The sequence below is a fragment of the Schistocerca americana genome, chromosome 6 (assembly GCF_021461395.2).
Source record: "Schistocerca americana isolate TAMUIC-IGC-003095 chromosome 6, iqSchAmer2.1, whole genome shotgun sequence".
Classification (NCBI taxonomy): Eukaryota; Metazoa; Arthropoda; class Insecta; order Orthoptera; family Acrididae; genus Schistocerca; species Schistocerca americana.
In genome coordinates, this window is record NC_060124.1 from 42,608,579 (window position 1) to 42,633,592 (window position 25,014).

Below are 25,014 nucleotides of genomic sequence, written 5' to 3' on the forward strand. Positions count from 1 at the left end.
CTACCAATTCTGCAAATTTAAATAAAATCTCACTTAACGAGCGATAATTCGCATAACGAGTGACGAAGATTTAGTGACGTCACCAGCCATTCGCGCGCTGCGGGTTAAACGTTCAGCAATATGAAGACCTTTCATTGTCGGCAGTTGCCATACGAACAATGTCTTTAGTATGTACTGCAGTCTGGGTTCAGCGCTCTTTTAGCTATCATCTTAGTACAACTTGTGATCACACATTTTTCTAAAAGGCTCTGAGCACTATGGGACTCAACTGCTGAGGTCATCAGTCCCCTAGAACTGAGGACATCAGTCCCCTAGAACTTAGAACTACTTAAACCTAACTAACCTAAGGACTTCACACACATCCATGCCCGAGACAGGATTCGAACCTGCGACCGTAGCGGTCGCGCGGTTCCAGACTGTAGCGCCTACAACCGCTCGGCCACTTTGGCCGGCATACACATTTTTCTAACACTTTGCTCAGTGTTTTTACGTGCAAATTTTAATAACCTTCGTAGAAATATCCCCGAAGATAAAACCGCAAGAAGACTACCATAAGAGAAAGAACATGACCTTAGAAATGAAACGTAAAATCACTGGAAAACGCGGACGTGGTGCGAGCGTTGCTGATTTAGCACGCACCTACAATCTGTATACATCAACTACCCTCAAGAACAAGGATAAGAGTAAGTAAAGATGCTTCAAAGGCAGTGACAAGAGTATCTAAACAACGGTTTCGTATTATGGACCATTTCGAAAGGTTGCTCCTTATGTGAATAAATGAAAAACAATGGCAAGGCACCACTATTAACGAGAACATAATTTGTGAGGAGAATGATTTTCGCTGACCTCGTTAAGAAGACGCCAGGATCATCAGCGGCCGAAGAAATGTTCAAGGAAAGTCGTGGGTGGTTTGAGAAGTTTAAGAGAATAACCGAAATTCACAGCCTTGTGAGGCACGGCGGAGCAGCCAGCTTAGACACAAAAGCACCAGAGAACTTCGTCATCGACTTTAAGATGTTCATAGATTCTGAGGGTTACCTGCCGCAACAGGTTTTTAATTGTGACGAGACGGGTCAATACTGGAAAAATATGCTGAAACGTCCCTTTATAACAGCAGAGAATTATGAATTGTTGGGTCACAAGCCAATGAAAGACCGTCTCACACTGAAATTCTGTGCCAACGCAAGCGGCGATTTGAAAGTTAAACCTCTTCTTGTTCACCATTTAGAAACTCCGCGATCCTTCACTGAAGTGTAGAAGAGCAGGTTAAATGCGATGTAGAAGTCCAACAACAAGGCATAGGTGACACATGATCTTTTTTGTGGTTGTATCAATGAAGTGTTTGGTCCTTTCTTGCTTGTAGTGGACAGCGCCCCTGCCGATTCTCCAGGCCTACAAGATCACCTCCTTGAAGAATTTCAGTTCATCAAGATTCAGTTTCTGCCTCCCAACACAACTCCTTTACTCCAGCCCATGGACCAGCATATTATTTCTAGCTTTAAGAAGCTCTACACTAAAGCAGTCTTCGAGTATTGCTTTGAGTTGACTGAAGCTAGCAATCCCACACTTACAGAGCCATCGTTGCCCGCGTGAAGATGATCGAAAAGACGTAGGAAGGGGTTACCAAGGGAACTCTCACTTCTGCTTGAAAGAAGATTTGCCCTAGTGCGTTGTGGAATGTGACTCTGAGGCTTTTGAGTCAGTACCTTGAAGCCTGTAATCAACAAGATTGTGTCTTTGGCCAAGAGCATGGGACTAGAAGTGGATATCGATGAGTTCGTGGAAGATCACAACCAAGAAATGACCATAGAAGAGCTTACAGAATTGCACTGTGTTTCACAGTAGAAAGTTGTGGAGAGGAGTACTTCAGAGGAGAAGGAGGAGGTAACAGCAAAGCAGCAATCTTCTGGGACAATAAGAGAAGGGCGCGCAAAAAATTTATTCGACGATAGTGCTGTGTCGCATTTTCCTCAAGTGTTGAAGTGTCAGCAGAAACAGATCACTATAGATAGCTTCCTAGTAGAAAAGAATTAGTTATGTATCGTGAATAATCAAGTACATAATACTCTAAGTATAATTTTCTTTGAATAAATGGCATGAATAAGATAAAACTTTCACTACTTTTTCTGCATGTAACGCATTATCGTATTTTACATTAATTTATATGGTATGAATTGTTTCGCTTAAAGAATGTTTCGCACTGCTGGTGAGATTCTGGAACGAATTGTGCTGTTATGCGAGGTTCCACTGTAATACCTATAGGCTCCAATTTTCGTTTAGCATTACCCGCAAGTGTTTACTGTCACATATCTTAAAAATAAATAAGCAGCTATATGTTTTAGGGAAAAAAACATAATTATGTCATCATTGCATTCAGTCATTTTACCCCACGTATCGAGTCAAATGACGCAGTAAGTGGGGGTAAATTGGTGCAAGGAATGCTACAAGGTATTTAATTCCACACATTTTATAAGCCAAATTAGAAGAAACAAAGACAAAGCTTACTCTTGCTTCTTTCTCCGACAAGTGTCAAGTAACTGTTCCCGCGTTCTTTATGCTTATTTATACAACTGAACACCATATGGTAGCACCCATTAGGTAAGACTAGCCCTAATGTTAGACATATTGATGTGCGCGTTTTATCCGCTGCGTCAAATTCCCTCACTCTCTCCTACGCAACGCTCAGTCTGTCCGAGGCAGTCATACGAAGTCGAAACTTGTACCAAGTGCCACTATGCCTCGCCTATATCGCAGGGTGGAACGAGTATCGGTATGCGTTCCAGCGAGCAGAATGATTGGTCTCCAGGAGGCTGGTCTGTCTTCATGTGGCACTGCGGCTCGTACAGGGCACGCTGCTTATGTGGAACCAGCGGAGAGAAGAGAGCTGTACACAGCGCCGACATAGTGTGATCACAGCGAAAGATTACCGCCGTCTTGAACGCTTGGCCGAAATAGACAGAACAGTGTCATCCACAGTATTGCCGCGATGTTCGGAGCACTGCAACGGGTGTGAACATGTCTGGGTCGATGGTTCGACGCCGTCTTCTGCAAACAGGACTGGTCACGTGCATGCCATTGCGCCGGCTTCCGCTGGCCGGAACCTACCAACGCCAAGGACTACAGTGGGTACGTGAACTTCGACAATGACATGATGAGTGCCCAAATATAGTGTCTTCGAACGAGATCCGCTTCAATTTGTGGTCGCATACGCGTTCGACGCTGCTATGGTGAACGCAATCGGGCAGGCTATATTCTTGAGCGGCACAGCGAACAAACGCCGAGTGTGATGGTTTGGAACGCCATTGACTGGAACACGGGAGCATGCCTCCTACATCTTCCGGGCAATCTGGACATTTACTGCTCCATCAGGGAGGTTTTACATCCTGAGGCACTGCGCCTCATGCAGGACGTTCCACATGCCATACTGCAACAGGACCACTCCCGGCTGCATGTGACGTGGAATTTGTAAGCCCTCTTCGATGAACGACCGGTACCACTTTTTCCTTGGCGTGCCCGTTCAACTGGGATATGAGCAGCCGGCAGCTTGTTCGTTCAGGTCCTCCTGCAGCTACAATTGATGCTTTGTGGACGCGCCTACAAATCGTGTGGCAGAGTATTCCACAGCAGAACATTCAAGTGCTCATTGATTCCATGTCACGACGTCTAGTGGCTGTGATTGCAGCATGTGGTGGAGCTACTCCGAAATGAATTTTCAGTTACACTGCATGTAACGGTGTGTAATGCTGATGGTTTGCGTAGTGTCATGTCCGTAAACAATGAAATAAATTTCATTGTTATCTCTGTCTTGGTGTTTCAATTTTTCCAAACAATAGTGTATTATAGTGTACTTCCTACTGCGCAGAGGATTATACCTCCATCGTGAGGAGGGTCTATTTCAAGTCATGTAAGCATTGTATGTACGACTGTTGGATAATCTATGGCAGTGTCTTTCAGTGGTCACGTGTCTCCTTTTCAAGTCGTATTTACGTCACTCGAAAAACCGTGCCACTGAGGATCTTATACCCGTATGAGAATAGCAAAAGTGGTCGACAGCTACCGACTGATCGCCGATTCTGATGGATACTAGTTGTTCACAAAATAGCTTCCCTGGCAACAACCAACCAGGGAACGAGATTGGTCGCGCGCATTGGTTGTTTGAACACGAAAAGACATACGTAAGTACAGAATTACCTAACTGTTGCTGCCGCTGGTGTAGTGTGCGTGCGGTTAACGGCGAACCGACAACATCGCCAATTTCTGGGTGTCAATCGCTTTGTTATTCCTATCCAGATACAAAGTCTTCATCCGTGTCTTATTAATGGACCACCCGGTGATGCAGCTGTAGCCCTCCTAAACCCGCAGTGGCCATTATAATACATTATATGTGACTCCTTACAGCAGTTTGTAGGTTCGGTTGATAAACAAGATCAGGGTCGACAGGCCCAGATAGCCGCGCTCGTTAGCACGCCGCCTCCGGCATTCGGGGAGGCGCAGAAGCCCCAGAGCAAATCCGCCTGGCGGTTAAAGGACGAGCCCCCGTGTACCGGCCAGCCTGGTTGTGGGTTTTATGCGGTTTTGCACATCGGGCTAGGTGAATACTGGGCTATTACGCACGTCCCACATCAATTACAATATTGACAAATATTTAGAAAAACGTTCTCACAACTTCACATAGATATCACTGGCGCAGGTAGACGAGGTGCACAAATACCGTGCCTAGTGGGGTGAGGAGGGGAGGGGGCGGCGGTGACAGCAACAGCTTCGGGCCACTCTCTACCACTAACATGGCCACATCCAGAGTAACATGTCGACCACAGGATTAAGGCCAAGAAAAAGGAGAAGCAAGATTAGGATCAATCGTCCCACCGACAACGGGTTCGTTAGAGACGAAACCTGCACTAGGATAGGAAATCTGCCTCCTCCTTGTCAGACTATTCCGGGGTTCATCTTGATGTACGGAAACTAGGGAAAACGTAGATTTGGATGGCTGGATGAGAATTGGAATTGCATTCCTCAACTCCGTAACCAGTATACCTCTTCGCTCGTTTGCTACACATCAAATCTACTCACATAACGTTGTCAAAGATTCTCTTACGTTTATGTGATGTTTAAAATTGTTACGCGTTTTGTATGGAACTTATTGGAAGAACTCGTAGATTCGAAGAAAGTAGTAAGAACTTCTTTGAATAATGTTTTTGTTAGCTGTAATGAAGTACAGGCTGCGAGAATTCAGTTGTCTGCAAAATGTAGTGCGAAAATTAGACAGTTTTATTTTGCGTTATAAAATAAATGTTCGTGCTTCAAATTGGAAGATCTTGCTCTATTCTTAGAGGGAAACAACCGTTGATCGTGAAAGCTACTTGCTTTATACACAACTTGAGCTTCTGTTTTAACTCCTGAATATCATGTTATTGCTCAAATGGTTCAAATGACTTTAAGCACTGTGGTACTTAACATCTGAGGTCATCAGTCCCCTAGACTTAGAACTACATGAACCTAACTAACCTAAGGACATCACACTCATCCATGCCCGAGGCAGGATTCGAACTTGCGACCGTAGCAGCAGCGCGGTTCCGGACTGAAGCGCCTAGAAACGCTCGGTCACAGCGGCGGGTCATGTCATTGCCATTGATGTTGTATTTATTTATTTACCTATCGAATGGCGACTCCAGAGATAATCCATTTCTTATATTCAATCCATTTCTTATATTCAAATGTAAAAAAAATTACATACTAAGGATTTTAGTCGTCGCACAGAAGGACGTGTATTATAAATAAAATTTGAAAGATATTGAATGCTTAATGGTGATTACAATATATGAACATTGCGACAAACGGTTTCTCTCTGCTGAAGTGCTATGTCCACGAGGCCGTTGTGGCGGTTCTAGGCAATTCAGTCCGGAGCCGCGCTGCTGCTACGGCCGCAGGTTCGAATCCTGCTTGGGGCATGGATGTGTGTGATGTCCTTAGGTTAGTTATGTTTAAGTAGTTCTAAGTATAGGGGACTGATGACCTCAGATGTTAAGTTCCATAGCGCTCAGAGCCATTTGAACCATTTTTTGCTATGTCCAATGAGTTTAGTATTTCAGTTTCCTCAACTGTTGCTACCCCATGTCTCTTGGAATTTCCTGTGTGGACATTCCGTGACTACTTACTGTACTGTTTCGTCTGCAGCCCGGCAGTTGTTTTGAGGTACCTCTGTAATTTTCGACCGTGGTAGAAGCAATATCTAGTTCGGCTGTTCGTTTGTGTTAAATTTTAACCGTTCTGCTTACGCTTGCGCAGACTGTTTATCGGGGCGGAGATTTTCTACACTTCACGCCCTGACACGTGCGCGTGCCCCGTCATTCCATGTTTATTTCCATTGCGTTAGGGTGCAAGTAAAACATTGCGACATAGGAAAACAGGAGATAAGGTTGAAATGTTCCGTGGAATTAACCTTTTGTGATGTGCCGCACGAAATCGTACGCGCTACTAATAGTGTGTGGCTTGGGAGACGTATTACGCGACGCATTGCATCACAGATTAAAAAGGTGAAATTTGTTTCGGAACCCACCGGATCAATTCTTGTCACTGCTGCAATCGTAAAAAAGTCTTTGTACTGGTCCCCGGCCTCATTTGATCCTCCATACACGGTTAAAACAATTGTTATACCAATGATAAACACAACGTCCACCGAACTCTCGTTAATAACATACAGGGTTATGTCAGAATAACAATTCAAAGTTACGTGTTTCAAAGGTCATCTCGAAACCCAATGTTTCCAAACAAACAATAGCAGTTATTTAGCTTCAGTTAAATATCGATAAGCATGTGCGATCCATCAACAAAACGTCTAGCTTACTGGGCGGCTCCACACCCCTTTTTAAATAGGTTACAACACCAAAGTGTGCTTAATAATGTATACTTTCGATCATATGTGAAAAATGCTAAATCTTGACCTTAACAGACTCCTTTCCCAGAGGGGCGCCACAACGAAAATTGAATTACCTCGAAGTATTGTTTTGATTAGCTTTCTGCAAGTTCGGAAGTTGACAGAGAGGCGAAGATTCGGTTTCGTAGTTACGACATCCATAAAATTCTTTGGCTTTTTTCCAAATTGCACCAGTTGCCTAGTATCTCTGCTAGCAACTCTCAATATATTGAGCGGTGCCTCACTATGATGTAATGACCTTCCAAAATTCATCAGTGAAATTCGGTCCTCAAATCAGTCATCGCATGACGACGACAGACTAAAAAAAAATTCATACAAATCTTTATCATATTCCAACATATCAGTGTTCTTGATTGAGAAACATGTTGACTTTCACTGTTATCGACGTATATTTTCACATCAAAAGTCGTACACTAACACAGATGTTCTTAATATTAAGTTTAAAAAGATCTGACCCTAAAAATGGCATTTTTTCATTTCCTACATAGCTCTCCATTATTACAAAACTTTTCACTATTTATTTTTGTTCATTTATTTGATGTAAGTCAAAGGCGATAACGCGCCGACAAGATGATCTCTCGCCTGACGACGTTCGCGCGGAGGGCAACAGTGGCCAGCTCACGGTCATTGGCGGCGGCGGCGTCGAAGTTACTGCGGCTTTCCTCGGCATGAAGCGCGATACAAACAGAACATTTGAGTATATAATTCAAACATTTTTAGTTACAACAACAATATTTAACATTAATGCCATTCAACATAGGTCATTAAATCGATGTATCATTGACTTACCTGCCGACTGATCAGTAACACATGGTGGAACTGCCTGGACCTTCTTGTCACACCACAACTAACAGCTCCCACACATATTACACTATTAGAGTTTAACATACGGTCGACGACTACTTCTACATCTACATATATATACTCCGCTAACCACCAAGCGGTGTGTGGCGGAGGGCATAATTTGCGCCAAAGTCATCCCCCCCCCCCCCTCTGTTCCACTCGCGGATCGCACGAGGAAAAACGACTGTCTGAACACCTCAGTACGAGCTCTTATTTCCCTTATCTTTGAATGATGGTCATTACGCAATTTGAAAGTTGGTGGTAATAATATATGCTCTACATCGTCGGTGAAGATTGGATTTCGGAATTTAGTGAGCAGCCCCTTCTGTTTAGCGCGTCGTCTATCTGCAAGTGTGTCCCACTTCAAACTTTCGATGAAATTTGTAACGCTCTCGCGTTGGCTAATGCACCAGTCACGAATCTTGCCGCTCTTCTTTGGACCTTCTCAATTTCTTGAATCAGACCCAACTGGTAAGGGTTCCATACAGACGAACTGTACTCTAAGACTGGACGAACTAACGTATTGTAAGCTATTTCCTTTGTTGAACGACTGCATCGCTTCAGGATTCTACCAATAATCCGCAATCTAGAGTTCGCCTTACCCGTTACTTGTGTAATCCGATCATTCCATCTGAGATCATTTCGAATAGTCATACCCAGATACTTGACTGATGTTACCGCTTCCAAAGACTGATCATTTATTTTGTACTCATACATTAATGGGGATTCTAGCCTTGTTATACGCGGTAGGTTACACTTACTAATATTGAGAGATAACTGCCAGTCATTACTCCACGCATTTATTTTCTGCAAATCCTCATTCTTCATTAGAGGCGAAATACAAACTCGCATTGGGGGTGGATAGGGGAGGATATCGAACGCGTCCCTTTCAAAGGAACGATGCGTGGAAAACCTAATTTTGCATGGATAGACGGGGATTTAACCGACCCCCTCCCGAATGTCGTTACAGTGGTCCATTGCGCTCGATGAGAAAAGTGATAAAGAAGTTTTTGTCTGGTTGTGTGTGCTCTCATTGATGGTGACCTAACAAATTGCCAACGTTCGTAAAAGGACATTCTGTCGACGGATACGTGTTAACTATTCTCCATGTTCCTTTTAGGTACAGTTATAGTAACAAGCTTTTAATCGTGACCAGTTTCGATCATACATCTGTCAGCATCTCGAACTACGACGACAAAAGGAAAAACGTCAACATTTTTCTTCTTGATGTATCACAGTATCTGGAGATAGTCTGCGTGTAGCCGGAATCCTCGCCACACACACGATGGCTTCCAGGAATACATGTACCGTAAATGGAGAAACCATTCGCGGATTTAAAGTGTGTCACTGGAGCTGTATTTAAAAGAAAGAAAGGGGATTATGTAAATCTGGCAACTCAGTTATTTGCCAGTTACGTTGTGAGAGCTCGAAGACTGTGCTATTGTTGGTTTTACAAGCAACATGGAAACTTTACTACTCTCTAGCCTACAAATGTTACGGAATGTTTGTGACGGAAACTTGGGCATTTCATTATGCTCATAATTTAAAGTGTCCAGTAATAACCGTGTCAGGCAGTTCAATGTAAATCCCCTGTAAATTTAATCTCCACCCCCAGAAGCCACCCTTTTGTTATTGTGTATTTCATTTCGCTGCGACAGAGTCCATATTCTGATACTGTTGCCACATATTTGTGCGCTGGTTCTTGGTCTTCTTTTTTGTTATTGCAGATACCAAAAATCACTACATTTGTCCCAGTTTTGAAATAATATTGCAGATATTTAACAAATGTAAGTTCGCTTACCATGCGTTTTTACAGCACTATTTTCATGTTCCTTTACTAACACAACATACTACTTACGTTAATTTTTTTCTGCCGGACCGCTTTGTTTGATAGATACAATGTTGTATACACATGAGAGGTGGTGCTACTACCAAGGGGAAGTCACGACATTGGGATCACAGATTTACTTCAAACTTTGTACATCTTTATTACGCTATTAAAACTACATAATATGCAGTTATAGGGTGCACTATTCTGGCAATGCCGAGGAAATCGGAAGAGATGTTTAACGCGTCTGTTTTGTGGCTTACGTATCTGTGCGTAGGTGCCGGACCGTAGTGTTCATGATGGTCAGGCGAGCTTTGTAAGACGAAGATGTACGAGGCAACGGCTCGACTCCCTCTCAAACTTAATTATTAATCTTTTTTTTTTTCGTCACTGGTCATATTATTTGATTTATGGCATTTGAGAGGTAATACAATTAAAACCACGTATATTTGCACGAAGTATTTGCATGGAGTTTCAATTTACGTTTGCCATGCCTGCAAGACAAATACCATCCTACAAACTGTGATATCGCGAGCACATCCGACGAGTAATTGAACGTTACTCTTGTGGTCTGGCACATCGTGACTTACTACTTGAACCTTTTTTTGACCAGGGATGAAAAATTATAGATTTAAAAATGTCAGCGTGGCTCGAACCAGCCTCGTCTGCGACCCTCTTGTTCCACGCGAACGCTAACTAGTTGACCACAGTGACTTCTCACGGACAATAGCTTCGCACAGATATATCAGTTACATAATAGACGCGTAAAACTTCTCTCGCGATTTTCTCGGAATTGCCAGAGTAGTGCACCTTACTACTGCATATTATGTTGTTTTTAATGGTCTACTAAAGGTGTTCAGGGTTTAAAGTAAATCCGTGATCTCAACGTTGTGCACTCCCTTGTAAGATTTTCTTTCGGTATCGTTTCAGGTGGTGACACCCTGTTGCAAAATATTACTCTACAGTTGCTTAAAAAGATTCAAGGTGAAGTTTGTCTATAAAAATGCCAAAAGTTAAAAACATTAATATTAGTTTTAATTTCAGTAAGCAGAGTTACAAGAATTTTGGCAAATTTACAGATATTTTTTAAATAACAGGAAATGTGTCACAATTTTTTTTTTTAATTTGACATTTTTTAAATCTGGAGTACAACCTATCGAAACATGACGTCTTCTCCCGAATCTACAGCCAAAGACAATCTTACTAGGAACGTACAGTACTGTGTATTTTTGTCGTGTTTATAATAGCGCAAACCTTGTGTTCCTGAAGAAGCATTAATTTGGAAGTGTAAATACGCAGAGTAAGTGCACTTACAGTTGAAGAAAATATGTTCACAGTACTTTCAAACTAATCTACTGGAAATATAGCGGTTTTAGCATATTAGTAGCCGCTGCAATAAAATATATATTTTGTAACTGAAGGCGGCACTTGTTTGTCACTATAAAGTTCAGTAAGTTGCTTTTAATGTTTTGTGCTTATAGCTTTGTAGATAAAAAGTTGGTGAGTCGTTTGTAGTGATCGGCAGCCTCAGTCACCCTGCACAGGGACGGAAGCCACATACGTGTGGGCCGAAGCACTGTGAAGCACATACCGCAGGCTGTTTGCTGTGTGCAGCGTTGGCTGTCGAAGCCGGAGGCGTGTGGGGGATGCAGACATGAATAATCGGGTGCGGGGTTTGAGGGTAGCTGGGGGGAGGTCTTCCGACAGCTGGTGCGCGTGTGCCCACAGATGGCGTCACTTCCTGCGTCACGTGACCGGAAGCCTGCCGTCTGCACGCGACCGCGGCTGCGGCCGCTACTGTGCGCTGCGGCGCTACCGGTAAAAGCGCCCGCGACACCTGCTCTGATTCAGGCACGGCTGCACCTGGCCGCTTACGTGTGCGCGTGTGCAGGCTTCCCTCATTCTTAAGCGTGAAGCTTAACCTAAGTATTTCGTCACTTTCAGGCGATTAATTTAAAGCTGGCAGTAACACTCGCCACCTAATGTAGCCCTGATTATGCTTTTTTTTTAACATTTCGGAAATCATACACCAACGAAACAAGCCTCATTTATGTAAGCCATCGCTGTGGTAGCTGATCGTCTGTTAAGAGATGCCGTGCCAACAAATAATCCTACAGAAATTCCATCGAGATTTAGTTCGGGAGGTCTGTGTGTGTGTGTGTGTGTGTGTGTGTGTGTGTGTGTGTGTGTGTGTAAGTAAAAGATACATAACAATCTCTCTGCCTCCTCAAATCCAACCAACCATCACAATCACTTCTGAAGCACCACAAATGGCTCCAGTTGTAATAATAATACAAACATAATAATCTAATAATAATTTGCTTGCAGTGGAAACTGTATCGCTCTAACACAACTTACAAGAAATTGCAGTTGAGAAAAATACACATCTGAATAATACGCGTCCGAAAATTACATGGGCCGAAATTTTCTCCACAAGCGGACAGGTCTAAGCCCATTCACTGTGTCAGGAAAATGAAAAGTAACATGCACTAAACATAGTTCGCAATTTTGTTGAAACCCTTGCCATTTTCGAACTTATTGTTTTTTTCCTCCCTCATTATCCGGAAGTTAGCTGAGAAATTTGGAAACGGCAATATGTAAAAACTACAAACGCTTTACTATAATGTTTTCTTTTACGAGAGGGGGTGCGGGCGTCATAACCCTTACCCTGCCACAGCTTAGATCTGCTCCTGCATTTCACTTCGCCTGCGGAAAAGGTATGCTCGGCCGTTTTGTTACCAGCCGGCATCGTAATGTGCTCAGCAGTATGAAACATGCCATCACTTTGAAAAATATAATTTGAAATTTATTACGGAAAATACAGATGGTATTAGTTTCCTTTGGCTGATAGTTTGGCTTACGTCTCAGCCGTACAAAGCTTTGGGTGGTTTAGCCACTCTTTAAGGGGAGTTAGAACGGATTTTTATCTCGTTATAAAATTTGCAATTTTCCAAATAAAAAGATATATATATCACTTATAAACTCAAGTGTGAAGTATTTTAAAACAAAGTGTTTTTAAGAAACGTGGGTTTCATGGTAATCGATTTTTTAATAAAGGGAACTATTGTGATCCACATGTGGCGTGTGAAGTTACTGACAATGAAATACAGGCAAACTTGTCAGTATCTAGAGAAACACCCATTAGTGCTTCGAAGATTATAATAAAACTTTGTGATGCACCATTTTCTCAAAACGAAATTGATGTAAGTGGTAGGTTCGGTTACATTCTGATAGATTTACACATTCTAACAAGGGTGTTAGGTGGGTGTGTGTGTGTGTGTGTGTGTGTGTGTGTGTGTGTGTGTGTGTGTGTGTGTGTGTTGTACGATATGTGGAAGGCCAGTTAGTTTACATGAAGACAGTGAGGTATCAAATGGACTAGCCAGGAAACTTATCATTAATTGTGCCAGCTGTAAATATACTCATTCATTTTATGGAATTCTGATAAGTGTAAAGATAATTATTTTGAAGTAAATGTCAGGTGGTTTTATGGACCGAGAGCTATTGGCAAAGGACACACTGCAGCAGGAACAATGTGTGCCGTGATGAATATGCCACACCCACCTTGTAAAATCGACAAGTACGCAAAATTTATCGGAGCTGCTGTGGAAACTGCTGCATGAGAGTCATGAAAGGTGCTGCAAACGAATCTTTTGGAATAAATGATGGTATGACTGACATACCAGTAGCTTTTGATGGCACTTGGCAGAATCACAGCTACAGTTCTAAGAATTCTGTTGCCACTGTGACCAGTGTGGAAAGGTAATACATTTCCAGATTTTAATCAAACATTTGTTATAAGTGTAAATCAGGGAATGAAGAAGGGCATATTTGTGAGAGACATCATGAAGGAACATGTGGAGGTATGGAGGCATCTGCAGCTATTTAAATTTTTATTCAATCTGTGAATGAAAGGGGAGTGTGTTACACTAAGTTCTAAGGTGATGGAGACTCAAAAGCATATAACAGTGTAGGAGCCGCTCAGCCTTATGGTGTAAAGATTATCACAAAACAGGAATGTGTTGGTCATGTCGAGAAGAGGATGGGAACCAGGTTGAGGAATTTGAAACAAAGTTTGAGAGACAAGAAACTTTCTGATGGTAAAACCACAAGAGAGAGATGTCATAAAACCTATTTACAGAGACCTGCAAATCCTGAATTACTAAAGAAGTGTCTGTGTGGTCACACTCAAAATCCCAATGAGTCGTTCAGTAATCATATATGTACTCGCTTACCAAAATATGTTTTTGTTGGAATGAGGACACTAATGTGGGGGCCCAGTGACGCTGTTATTGCTTTTAATGATGGCAACATCAGTAGGATGAAAGTGCTACAGCATATAGGAATTAATCCTGGAGCAAACTGCATTAGAGAACTTGAACGGATTTTATGTTGATGTGGATAACAGAGAAAGAGCGCATTAGCTGTGTTTGTTTGCCTCATTTGAAGAAAACTCTCCAGTAAGTAGTTAAATGTTGGAAAATGCGCCATGCAAGTAATTGAAAATTAATAAATGTGGTCAAGGTTTTTAGACAAGCAACTGAAAAGGAAAACTAAAATTTGCGTGTGATTCAAAAGAGAAATACAACATCCAGTACACATATTGTAACATTTAATGTGCTCAGCTAAAATTACATTTCTTGTGAAGGCAGGTCTTTGGTGGAATTCGAACCCTAGTTAGATGGGGATTTGATCAAAAAGCTTGTTTCAAATACATATGTACAGACAAGGATAATACTTCATATCGAAATTAGTGGTAACTCATAAAGAGACATTCACAGTTATCTCTTAAACAGTTCATTCCTTATTTACTGGAACACTTTTTTTTCTACTATTGTATACTTTCACCCATGTTCATTTTTGTTACTAATTATGATACACCCTGTGTGCAAATTTTGCACGTGGGTGCCCCTTAGCACCCCAAGCAGCCATCTTTCTCTCTTGAGCCTTAAATTGGCCTCGAGTACTGTCAACATGTGCCTCTTAGGCAGTAGCTCAACTTTCACTTATCAGTAATGCTATAACTGTTGAATGGCACGAAGACACACAACATTGAAAAATGCATGATTAACAAGCAGTTTTGCAGTCTGCTTTATCTTGAGACCTGTAAACAGATCAGGACTTAGAGTAAATTTCTGCAGTACACACAGGAAGTGACTAAAGTGTGTTTGCTGTGTCTGTGGCTCTTCTGTTCTGTGTTGGTGTTTGTAATTTGTTATTGTTGATTATAGCTAATCGTGTGAAACACACCGTAGCCATCGAGAGTCACTCAGTCTTATAATAATCTTGGTTATCACAAATTTTGGCTGTTTTTGCCAGAATGCCACAATTTCCTAGGTTGTTAGGTTGAGATGGGCGGGCAGATCTTCAAGTGACATGAGCAGCAAAAATGTTTACTATAACGTTTTTCTTAAGATTTTTCTGCTTTTCTGTAATATAGCATGATTTCCACAGTGGTGGTTAAGATGGGACCTAATAACTCAGCTTAAATTGCAGAAACAAAATACCATCTTAATATTTTTTTTTACACAAAACATATTACAAATGAGCGATGTGATTGGCTACGCACATCCATTTTATCATTTATCATGTTCGCTTCCCCTAATTCATTACACGAACCGTTACTGGCAACACTAAGCAACAAAGAAGCAGTGGACAGTGTAAGTGCACATTTTATCAAGTAGACCATTCATACTACGCTTCCGAATTCAGCTGGTTCATAGACTTTCGAGGTCTCGGCATTAAGGATGCGACGTGGTCAGGTAAACTTAGTCCATCGGACGCTGAGAAGAATGTGATTGCTATGTGAAAAATTGTGGAAGCAAACTGATGTATGTCATATCATGACGCAGTGGTATTCTTGGGCCAGCCATTATGTTCAGTTAATACAATTCTACAATGCCCTATTGAAGGGAGACCATTTGCTACTTGTAGGATCAAATGCAAAGTTGTGTGTTTTCTTGCAAAGAAGTTAATGAGAAACTCAAAATGGGCGCATCTCACTAAATGAATAGTGCTTTTAAGTGATCATTTTTTGCTATGATTCTTACTCTGTTTGTTCACTCTGCAACCAATTAAAGCTCCCAGTTCTGGCATGACTTCTTTCTAAACTGTTGCACATATTATATACTACATTCTGTTATGAAAAGCACACTGCCTGTGGGAATATTGAACACCTCTACCACCCATCGACTTTCACCCACGACGACGTTAAAACGGTGGACATAAATAGCTCATATAAATCCATCTGCATAAAATATGTACCAGTTCAAGAGTTAAGTTTATTCTCACAGCATCACATTTGTTCTGACTTCAGGCCAAGCTAGAGGTAAGTGTGTCATCACAAGTAAGATTTCATTTTACATTTGTTGCTTTCACCAACTCGAAAAAGTGTCGATTCCAGCTTATTGTAGACTACAGCCTTCACTACAAGTCAGTCTGAGTGGGTAGATTGTTGTGGTCATTAGTGGCCAACTTGGTGACATGGTGCAAGATGGTGCTAGCATTATGTTTCAATACTGAGGGCTCATCAGTGAAGATCTGCTGATGCACCAAAAGATGTGTGTTAATATAAAGCCCTTACTGTTGAACACAATAATGTACGTGCTGTTTGCGTGACCAAAGCATTCGTGTTGCAACAAAACAGTGTAATAAACTTGTGAACTACATTACAATATGTAAATAAACCTAGTTTAAAATGGGCATAGTTTGTGAAATACCCTTCTTTTGTCCAGGTCTGCCTGCAGTCACGAAAGCAGCGGGTCCTGTAGGCAGTGGCCACTTGTTAGGGTCTCCGGCAGTGGGTGGTGCTGCGCCACATTCCGGAAAACAGCACCACCGGCCTGGAGTGCCGCTGCCCGGTGGTCACACGGTACCTGGACCGGGACCGGGTCCAGGGCCCGGCCCGGGGCCCGGACCTGGAGGGCCGCCCCCGCCCGCTGCTGTTGCACCTGCTGCCCCCGGCCCACAACCACCGCCTCACTCGCAGCCTCCTGCTACTCAGCAGCAGGACCGTTCCTTTGCCGCCGCCCTGCGAAAGCTCGCCAAACAAGCTGTACCGCCCTCTGGTATGTTTAGAACTTTACTTAAAATGTGTAATTGAGACAGACGGGTGTTGATTTCATGATAGTATGCTTACCTGTAAACTTTATTTTTCACCTCAAATCACAACAAACGAAGAATAAATTGAGTTACTACTTAGTAGTGTAGTCAGTTTCTGTTTTAGTTTGATATTAATAAGATGTTCAGGGTCTGGCATTAAACAAGAAATTCTCATTTTCCTTCATACGCACCTGCAGAGCTTTTATCACTTGCTTGACCTCATTTTGCTTTCTACGTGTGTTAGAAATGCATAGGGAGAGTGGTGCTCATTAAGTGCCCAATACTATTTGAATGTGATATTTGTGATCATTTCTATTGCAGCCTCATGTTTAGTAATGTGATACATCTACACTATCTCCATGAAGTATACAAATCTCCACAAAATTTTTCTACATCTACACTCATAATCCACTAGCCATTGTGTGGTGCATGAAGGAAAGTACATTGTACCATTATCAGACGTTTCCTTTCCTTTTCCACTTGCAAATAGAGGGAGGGAAAAATGACTGAATGTGTACCTCCGTATGATCCCAGATTTCCCTCATGTTATCTATGTGGTCCTTAGACGAAATGTACATTAGTGACAGTAGAATTGTTTTGCCGTCAACTTCAAATGCTGCTTCTCTAAAGTTTCTCAATAGTGTTTCATGGGGAAAAAAGAGAAACATTGTCTTCCTTTCAGCAATTCTCATTTGGTTTCTCAAAGCACCTGTGTAAAATTGCCTTTTGATTGAACCTACTGCAAACAAATCTAGCAGCCCACCTCTGAATTGCTTTTGATGCCTTCCATTAATCAAACCTGTTGGGGATTAGTGTTCTACACATGGTCTCCTTTACATGTGAGCTAAACTTCCCTAATCTTCTCCCAGTAAACTGGAGCCGACCATTCGTCTTCCCTACTGCCATCCTTATATGCTCATTCCATTTTGTATCACTTTTCATTGTTAGGTCTAGATATTTAAGTGATTAGACTGTGTCTAGAAGCACATTACCATTACTGTATTTGAACATTACAGAATTGATTTTTGTACTCACCTGCATTATCTTACCTTTTCAACTAAAACCAGTCCATTGTGGAAGAAATATGTGTGATTTGTGGGTGCTATAAAACTGTACATTCCAGTCAGAATATAAAAGTTGTTAGAAAATTGGCCGGAGACCTTATATAAACTGAGATTCTTATTCACTGTTAAATTCTGCAGTCCAGAGATAAATATCTTAATTCTGCTTTTCTCAGTGATGCTCATTTGTGTCTCAAAATTATTTTATTATTTTTACAATGATATTAAATGACATCCTAAATGTAATTAAAGTTGACCAATCCATACATACTGGCATATTACTGTTTACAGACCTCATTTGACATGCACACTCTAATTTTATGTGACTGATCATCTAGTACTAATCCATTATTCAAGAGTTTTTCAATTTCTAACAGTAATAGAAGCCAGACAGAGCTAACTAATTGTAGCATTATATTAAAAATGTTTTAAAGGTCAGAGCAGCAAAAAATGAATGGTTGCAACATGAATATGAAGAATTGAAAGCGTGCAAGCCTCACGTGATGATTTTAACTGTGGAAAATCCAGGCTAGAACAATAACAATATTATGAAAAAGATAGATTGCTACTCGTCATATAGAGCAGATGTTGTGTTGCAGACATGCACAACAAGAAGACCGCTGTACATCTGAGCTTTTGGCCGTAAGGTGGTCTTCTGAATTAAAAGACCATTGTCTCTGGCTGCTGAGGGCAGTCTGCATGCAGCAACTGCACGTAATGTGAGAAAAAATTGTTGTTTGTGGGGGATAAGGATGTTGGGTCAAGAAGGGGTAAGGATATCAAGGTAGGGGTGGACATGGGTGCTTAGATGGTATAGAAAGCTATGTAATGATGCAGTTGTATCAGGGAAGGGAATTGGTGGATGAAGGGTATGGACTAGCAGAGGTTGAGGCCAGGGCTTCTGGAAACATAGGATATATTGCAAAATGACTTCCCACCTGTGTAATTGAAGAGAGCTGGTTTTGGTAGGAAAGGATGCAGATGCCACAGACTGTGAGCAGTCAGTGAAGTGAAGCATGTTGCGTTGGGCAGCATATTCATCAACTAGGTGGTCTAGCTGTCTCTTGGCTGCATTTTGTCTGATGTCATTCGTGCCAACAGACAGCTTGTTGGATGTCATGTCCATGTAGAAAGCAGCATAGTGGTTGCAGCTTACTTTTTAGCTCACAAGACTGCTTTCACAAGTTGATAGTGTAGGTGATGCCTGCAACTGGACTGGAGTAGTTGATGGGAAGATTTATGGAACAGGTCTTGCATCTAGGTGTGTTGCAGGGATATGAGCGTGGGGTAAGGAGTTGGGAGCAGGAATGGAGAAGGGGTGGGCAAGGATATTGCATAGATATATTGGATGGCAGAACACCGCTGTGGGAGGGTATGACGGGTAGTGGGTATTCAGGCCACAAGGAGAAGTAATCAAAACCTGGGTGGAGCATGTGATTCAGGTGCTATAGTCCTGGATGGTACTGAACCACAAGGGTAGTGCTCCTTCTGTGGCCAGACAGTGGGAGTGGAGGTGGTAGGTGATTGGAGACACTGGGTATGGGAGCAGCCCTGGATCTATATATATTTAAGAACCGGTTGAAAAACTTGATAGTGGTGCCACCCATCTTTTAAAAATATGTTCATTTTGTGGCGCACATCTTTCTAAAGAGTTTGATATATAAGACATATATGTTCACAGTAATGTAAGCCGTGTTATTTGTTGTAAGTGTGTCAAAGTGCAGTGCTGTGCCTCTTCACACAGCATTCTTCTATCGCACATCAGTGTATTTTGCTGTGTGGAATTCAAACAAGTATATTTTGTAATGGAAGTCATGAAACCTTTATTCAGGACAGTGAAAATTAAACTGCCCTGTGGTGCTTTTCCTGCTCCCTGTTGGCCAGTTTGACATTCTACCACCCTAATAAAAAACAGACAATTAATACTGATTGGGATTATTTGTGACTGGGGGAATAAAAACTCTTTAGAAAATTTGCAGTGTTTATTGCTTCTTAGCTAATAACTTTTTCTTTTGTGTGACATAAAATTAAATATAGGAAACAAAACCAGTAAAGACGAGAGAGAAGCAGGACAGTACACATTTCTTCAATCTTTAGGTCCCAGCATTCTTTCTCTCTAATCTTGCTACAGCTTTACTTGGCATGCTTTCCTTTCTGCGAAAGAATCTATTACCTCGTCAAAGTTCGTCAAAACGTTTTGCTACACAAAAAATCAAAATGTCATTGTCTAATACTCCAGAAGCTTTTAATACAGATAATACCCAAAACTGATGTGGTTTCTCAATTTTAGTATTTCTGTTTTGTCATTGTCTGCTAGATCAAACAAAATAGGCCTTTCAAATATTGGAGCAATTGTAACATATGCCAAATAAGTGAGACTGTTTTGACGCAATGGTCATTTTTATCTATGTCATTTACATAAATACCATGACAAATGTAATTCATGAAGTACTAATACCAATGCCTATTAGTCCTACTACAAGCAAAAATTTTTAGGTTAGGAAATAGTTTCCTATTTCATTCATGTGCTCCAGTTTCTCAAGCACGAGATCGAGAACTAGTAGTAGTGTTAAAGTTTTATATAAATCCGGAATTGTCATAATCTTCTAAATAATTTGTGTGATGTCCCCGTTGTTCTCCTTCCTCGTTGTAATAAACAGTCTTGTTGTCACTAATTATGTAACTATTCCTACCATTGTCAAAACTTGTTCTCTGGTTTACTTAACTAACCCTTCCAAACTCACCGGTTTAGTTACCATGCATTTATTCTCTGGTTAGGCATTATTACTTATTTATATAACGTTTTTTTTTCCACACTTTTCTGAGGATAGAGCTTAAAGGGAGGCGGAACGCACTATCCCGACAATGTTGCATTTGGTGACTTGGCTTCTCTGCATTTCAGGAACCACTGTAGCCATTGACGTGAAAGTTTTACAGGACATTAAACGTTATGTTCTGAGTCTACTGAACTACAATAATTGCATTTTAGCCACTGTTTTTGGAAATACAATTTTTTAAAAATTTTGTGTACTTTTTTTTTGTACATTATTACTCCCTGAAAATTTGACTACTCTACTCAGAAGTGGTTTCTGAGATTTAGGGAAAAATGCAACAGAAAATGTAAATTTTCAGCAACGGCTTATAAAGTTTCAAAAGACTGTAACTCATTTAACTTATGGTTAATTTTATATTTTTACTCATTCTGAAGCACCCTGCGCCATACTGTATATCATCCTCTTGATCTTTTTCCAAGATATTTACTTCTTTTCTTCTTTCTTGTTCCCATAGTGGCAAACAGTGCTGCAAACTGTACTTTATCAATGCAAACCTTGTCCATCCGTTCAAGTTCTCTGATGCAGTTTGCTCCAGGATTAATTCCTATATGCTGTAGCACTTTCATCCTACTGATGTTGCCATCATTAAAAGCAATGACAGCGTCCCTGGCCCCCCACATTAGTGTCCTCATTCCAACAAAAACATATTTTGGTAAGCGAGTACATATGATTACTGAACGACTCATTCGGATTTTGAGTGTGACTACACAGACACTTCTTTAGTAATTCAGGATTTGCAGGTCTCTGTAAATAGGTTTTATGACATCCATGACTGCTGCTGGATTGAATGTTTATGGCTGTATGAACTGTTTGAGTAATGGGCATTGTGATAATTACACCACGAATCAGGTCCAGGAGGGCAAATGTGGTGTACCGGTTTTTCATCAATTGACAGTCTGTGGAAGAAGGTAGCCCATACTGCTTGCTTCATTTTCAACAAATCCTCAGTATTATTTCTATCAATCATTTTGTCTGTCAGCCTCTCTCTTGTGGTTTTACCATCAGAAAGTTTCTTGTCTCTCAAACTTTGTTTCAACTTCCTCAACCTGGTTCCCATCCTCTTCTGGGCATGACGAACACATTCAAGTTTTGTGATAATCTTTACACCATAAGGCTGAGCGGCTCCTACACTGTTATATGCTTTTGAGTCTCCATCTCCTAAGAACTTAGTGTAACACACTCCCCTTTCATTCACAGATTGAATAAAAATTTAAATAGCTGCAGATGCCTCCATACCTCCACATGTTCCTTCATGATGTCTCTCACAAATATGCCCTTCTTCATTCCCTGATTTACACTTATAACAAATGTTTGATTAAAATCTGGAAATGTATTACCTTTCCACACTGGTCACAGTGGCAACAGAATTCTTAGAACTGTAGCTGTGATTCTGCCAAGTGCCATCAAAAGCTACTGGTATGTCAGTCATACCATCATTTATTCCAAAAGATTCGTTTGCAGCACCTTTCATTGACTCTCATGCAGCAGTTTCCACAGCAGCTCCGATAAATTTTGCGTACTTGTCGATTTTACAAGGTGGGTGTGGCATATTCATCACGGCACACATTGTTTCTGCTGCAGTGTGTCCTTTGCCAATAGCTCTCAGTCCATGAAACCACCTGACATTTACTTCAAAATAATTATCTTTACACTTATCAGACTTCCAAAATGAATGAGTATATTTACAGCTGGCACAATTAATGATAAGTTTCCTGGCTAGTCCATTTGATACCTCACTGTCTTCATGTAAACTAACTGGCCCTCCACATATCGTACAACACACACATCCACCTAACGCCCTTGTTAGGATGTGTAAATCTATCAGAATGTAACCGAACCTACCATTTACATCAGTTTCGTTTTGAGAAAATGGTGCCTCACAAAGTTTTATTATAATCTTCGAAGCACTAATGGGTGTTTCTCTAGGTACTGACAAGTTTGCCTGTATTTCATTGTCTGTAACTTCACACGCCACATGTGGACCACAATGGTTCCCTTTATTCAAAAATCGATTACCATGAAACCCACGTTTCTTAAAAACACTTTGTTTTAAAATACTTCACACTTGAGTTTATAAGTGATATATATATCTTTTTATTCGGAAAATTGCAAATTTTATAATGAGATAAAAATCCGAAAATGTTAAAAAAAAATATTTTTTTCGTTCTAAGCGTTTTCGTTAAGCGGCCGCTAACTGGGGACTGTACAACAGCAAAAATTTTCTGTAAAAATTTCATTTTCATAGCTACATCAAGAAGATAATATGTACCGTAATCTTTCTTACCTGTTATTCCTGTTAGTAATTTATTTCCACTCTGGTAACCTGAATCTATGAATTTCGCTATTAATTATAACAACACTTATCATTCATACACTCATTATACCACATACACAAACAGCGATTGGTATTCAAGTGTTGGGGTTAATTCGGCTCACCTCATATAGCCCCATTCCCTCTTGTCCTTGGGAAAGTTATTTATTTCTTGATGTGATTGGGACTCGTCTGGCAGTGACATGATGTACATACACACACATTGAAATATCAGCATATGGTTCGTTCAGAAATCAACTTAGAATGTGTTCAAAAATTTTCAAAAACCAAGAGGGATGTATTTCAAAATTATACGAATAATCTATATACCAACATGTGCTTTATGCTAGGTGCTTTGTTAAACAATATTTTTTCCTTGAAGAAGATGAAATTACCACCTGGAGCTGATCCCGCCGCTTGCATGGGAAATATGTTTCCATAGAAGTTTGGGATGGTAATTTTAGTCTGTTAAGACCTCAGTGAGACCCATAGTATATTTTGATATGGATTGCTCATCACTACTGACGGGGCGGCTGCAATTGCCAAGACCGTATGGGAGGGACTTCTTGGTGTGGAATGGGTGGCAGCTTTCGAAGTGAGGGTGTTGCTGGTGGTTGGTAGGTTTGATACAGATGGGAGATACTGATAGAGTTATCTTTGAGGTGGATGTCAACATCGAGGAAGGTGGCTTGCTGAGAAGAGAACGACCAGGTGAAGTGAATGGTGGAGAATATCGATAGGGTGTCCTCATCCTCAGTCCAGATTTTGAAACTGTCATAAGTGAATCTGAACCAGGTGAGGGCTTTGGAGTTCTTGTGGTTAGGAAGGATTCCTCTAAATTGTCCATGAGTAGTTTTACATGGGATGATGCCATGCGGGTGCCCATTGCTGTTCCACAGATTTGATTGCAGATGATGCCATCAAAGGTGGAGTAATAATTGGTGAGGGTATACTTGGTCATTGTGACCAAAAGGGCGGTTGTAGGCTGGGAATCAATTGGGCACTGGTAAAGGTGTTCAGTAGTGGCAAGGCCAAGGACATTAGGGAAGTCAGTGTAGAGGGAGGTGGCAGAATAGTGATGAGCAGGATGCAGTGGTAAAGAAACAGGAACTATGGAGAGTCTGTGGAGGCAATGTTTGATGTTTTTTTTTTGTATAGGAGGATTGGTTATGGGTAACCGGGTGAAGGTGTTGGTCTGTGAGAGCAGAAATTCTCTCGGCAGAGGTGCAGTAACCAGCCACAATGAGGTGTCCTGGGTGGTTGGGTTTATGGCCTTATTGCAGCACGTAGACAGTGGGAGTGTGGGAGGTGGTAGGGGTGAGGAGAGAGATAGAGTTCCTTGATAATTTCTTTGCAATAAATTGTACAATTTAGCATTTGATCATTCAAGTAGATAATATGCTCTCTTCAAAATTGTATTGTAGAATTGTAGTAACTGAACACTCTGGCTGGCCCAAGATTACTGCTGTGTATCATGATGTGTGACAGATTGGATTGCTTCAGCAACTTTGCCTATAGCAACCAAATTCTTCTAAGTGACCAGTGGAGTAAGTTTATCTGATGATGGAGTATACTTGAAGCTGAGATCTTTTGTCCAAGAGCTCAAATGTATAGCAGTCATTGTGTTGTACCCAATTGCGAGTCAGTGTCTCGTATACATGGTGAATAGCAGTCTCCTTTTCGTAATACTGACATGATGATTTTAACTCTACGAAAAAGATTAGAAGAAACTGCTGGTATACATAGAACAAAACGGTCTCAGCAGAGATAATAAAACAGTTTTTGATATAACTGAGAGGAAAGAGATGCAAGAGGACTGTATTAGGAAAATCTTTTCGGACAGACTGCATGTTGAGATTTCTAGAAATGATGATGTAGCAGATCCGCTTATGGAAGAAGAAATCAAGAAACCCATCTAAAACTCAAAAACCAATAAAAAAAACAGGGCCCTGTGGAAATCCAGTGGAACTCAGTATATGCCTTGATGAAGAAGGCATCAGAGTCTTACACAAACTTTTTTACAAAATTTATGATACATGTCATTACTCCACCTAGTAGCTATTATCAACTGTCATACCATTACCGAAAATGTGCAAAATAAT

The 25,014-nt window shown here is 41.1% G+C and overlaps 1 protein-coding gene across 1 annotated transcript in view; it reads left to right on the plus strand.

Moving 5' to 3' along the window:
* The window catches only part of LOC124619947 (genetic suppressor element 1-like), a 345,443-nt gene that overhangs the window by 231,338 nt on the left and 89,091 nt on the right, over window positions 1–25,014 (plus strand). Inside the window, exon 2 of the mRNA XM_047146610.1 lies at window positions 16,340–16,672. Within this exon, the coding sequence (XP_047002566.1) occupies window positions 16,340–16,672 (333 nt within the window). The remainder of the gene's footprint in view (window positions 1–16,339; window positions 16,673–25,014) is intronic.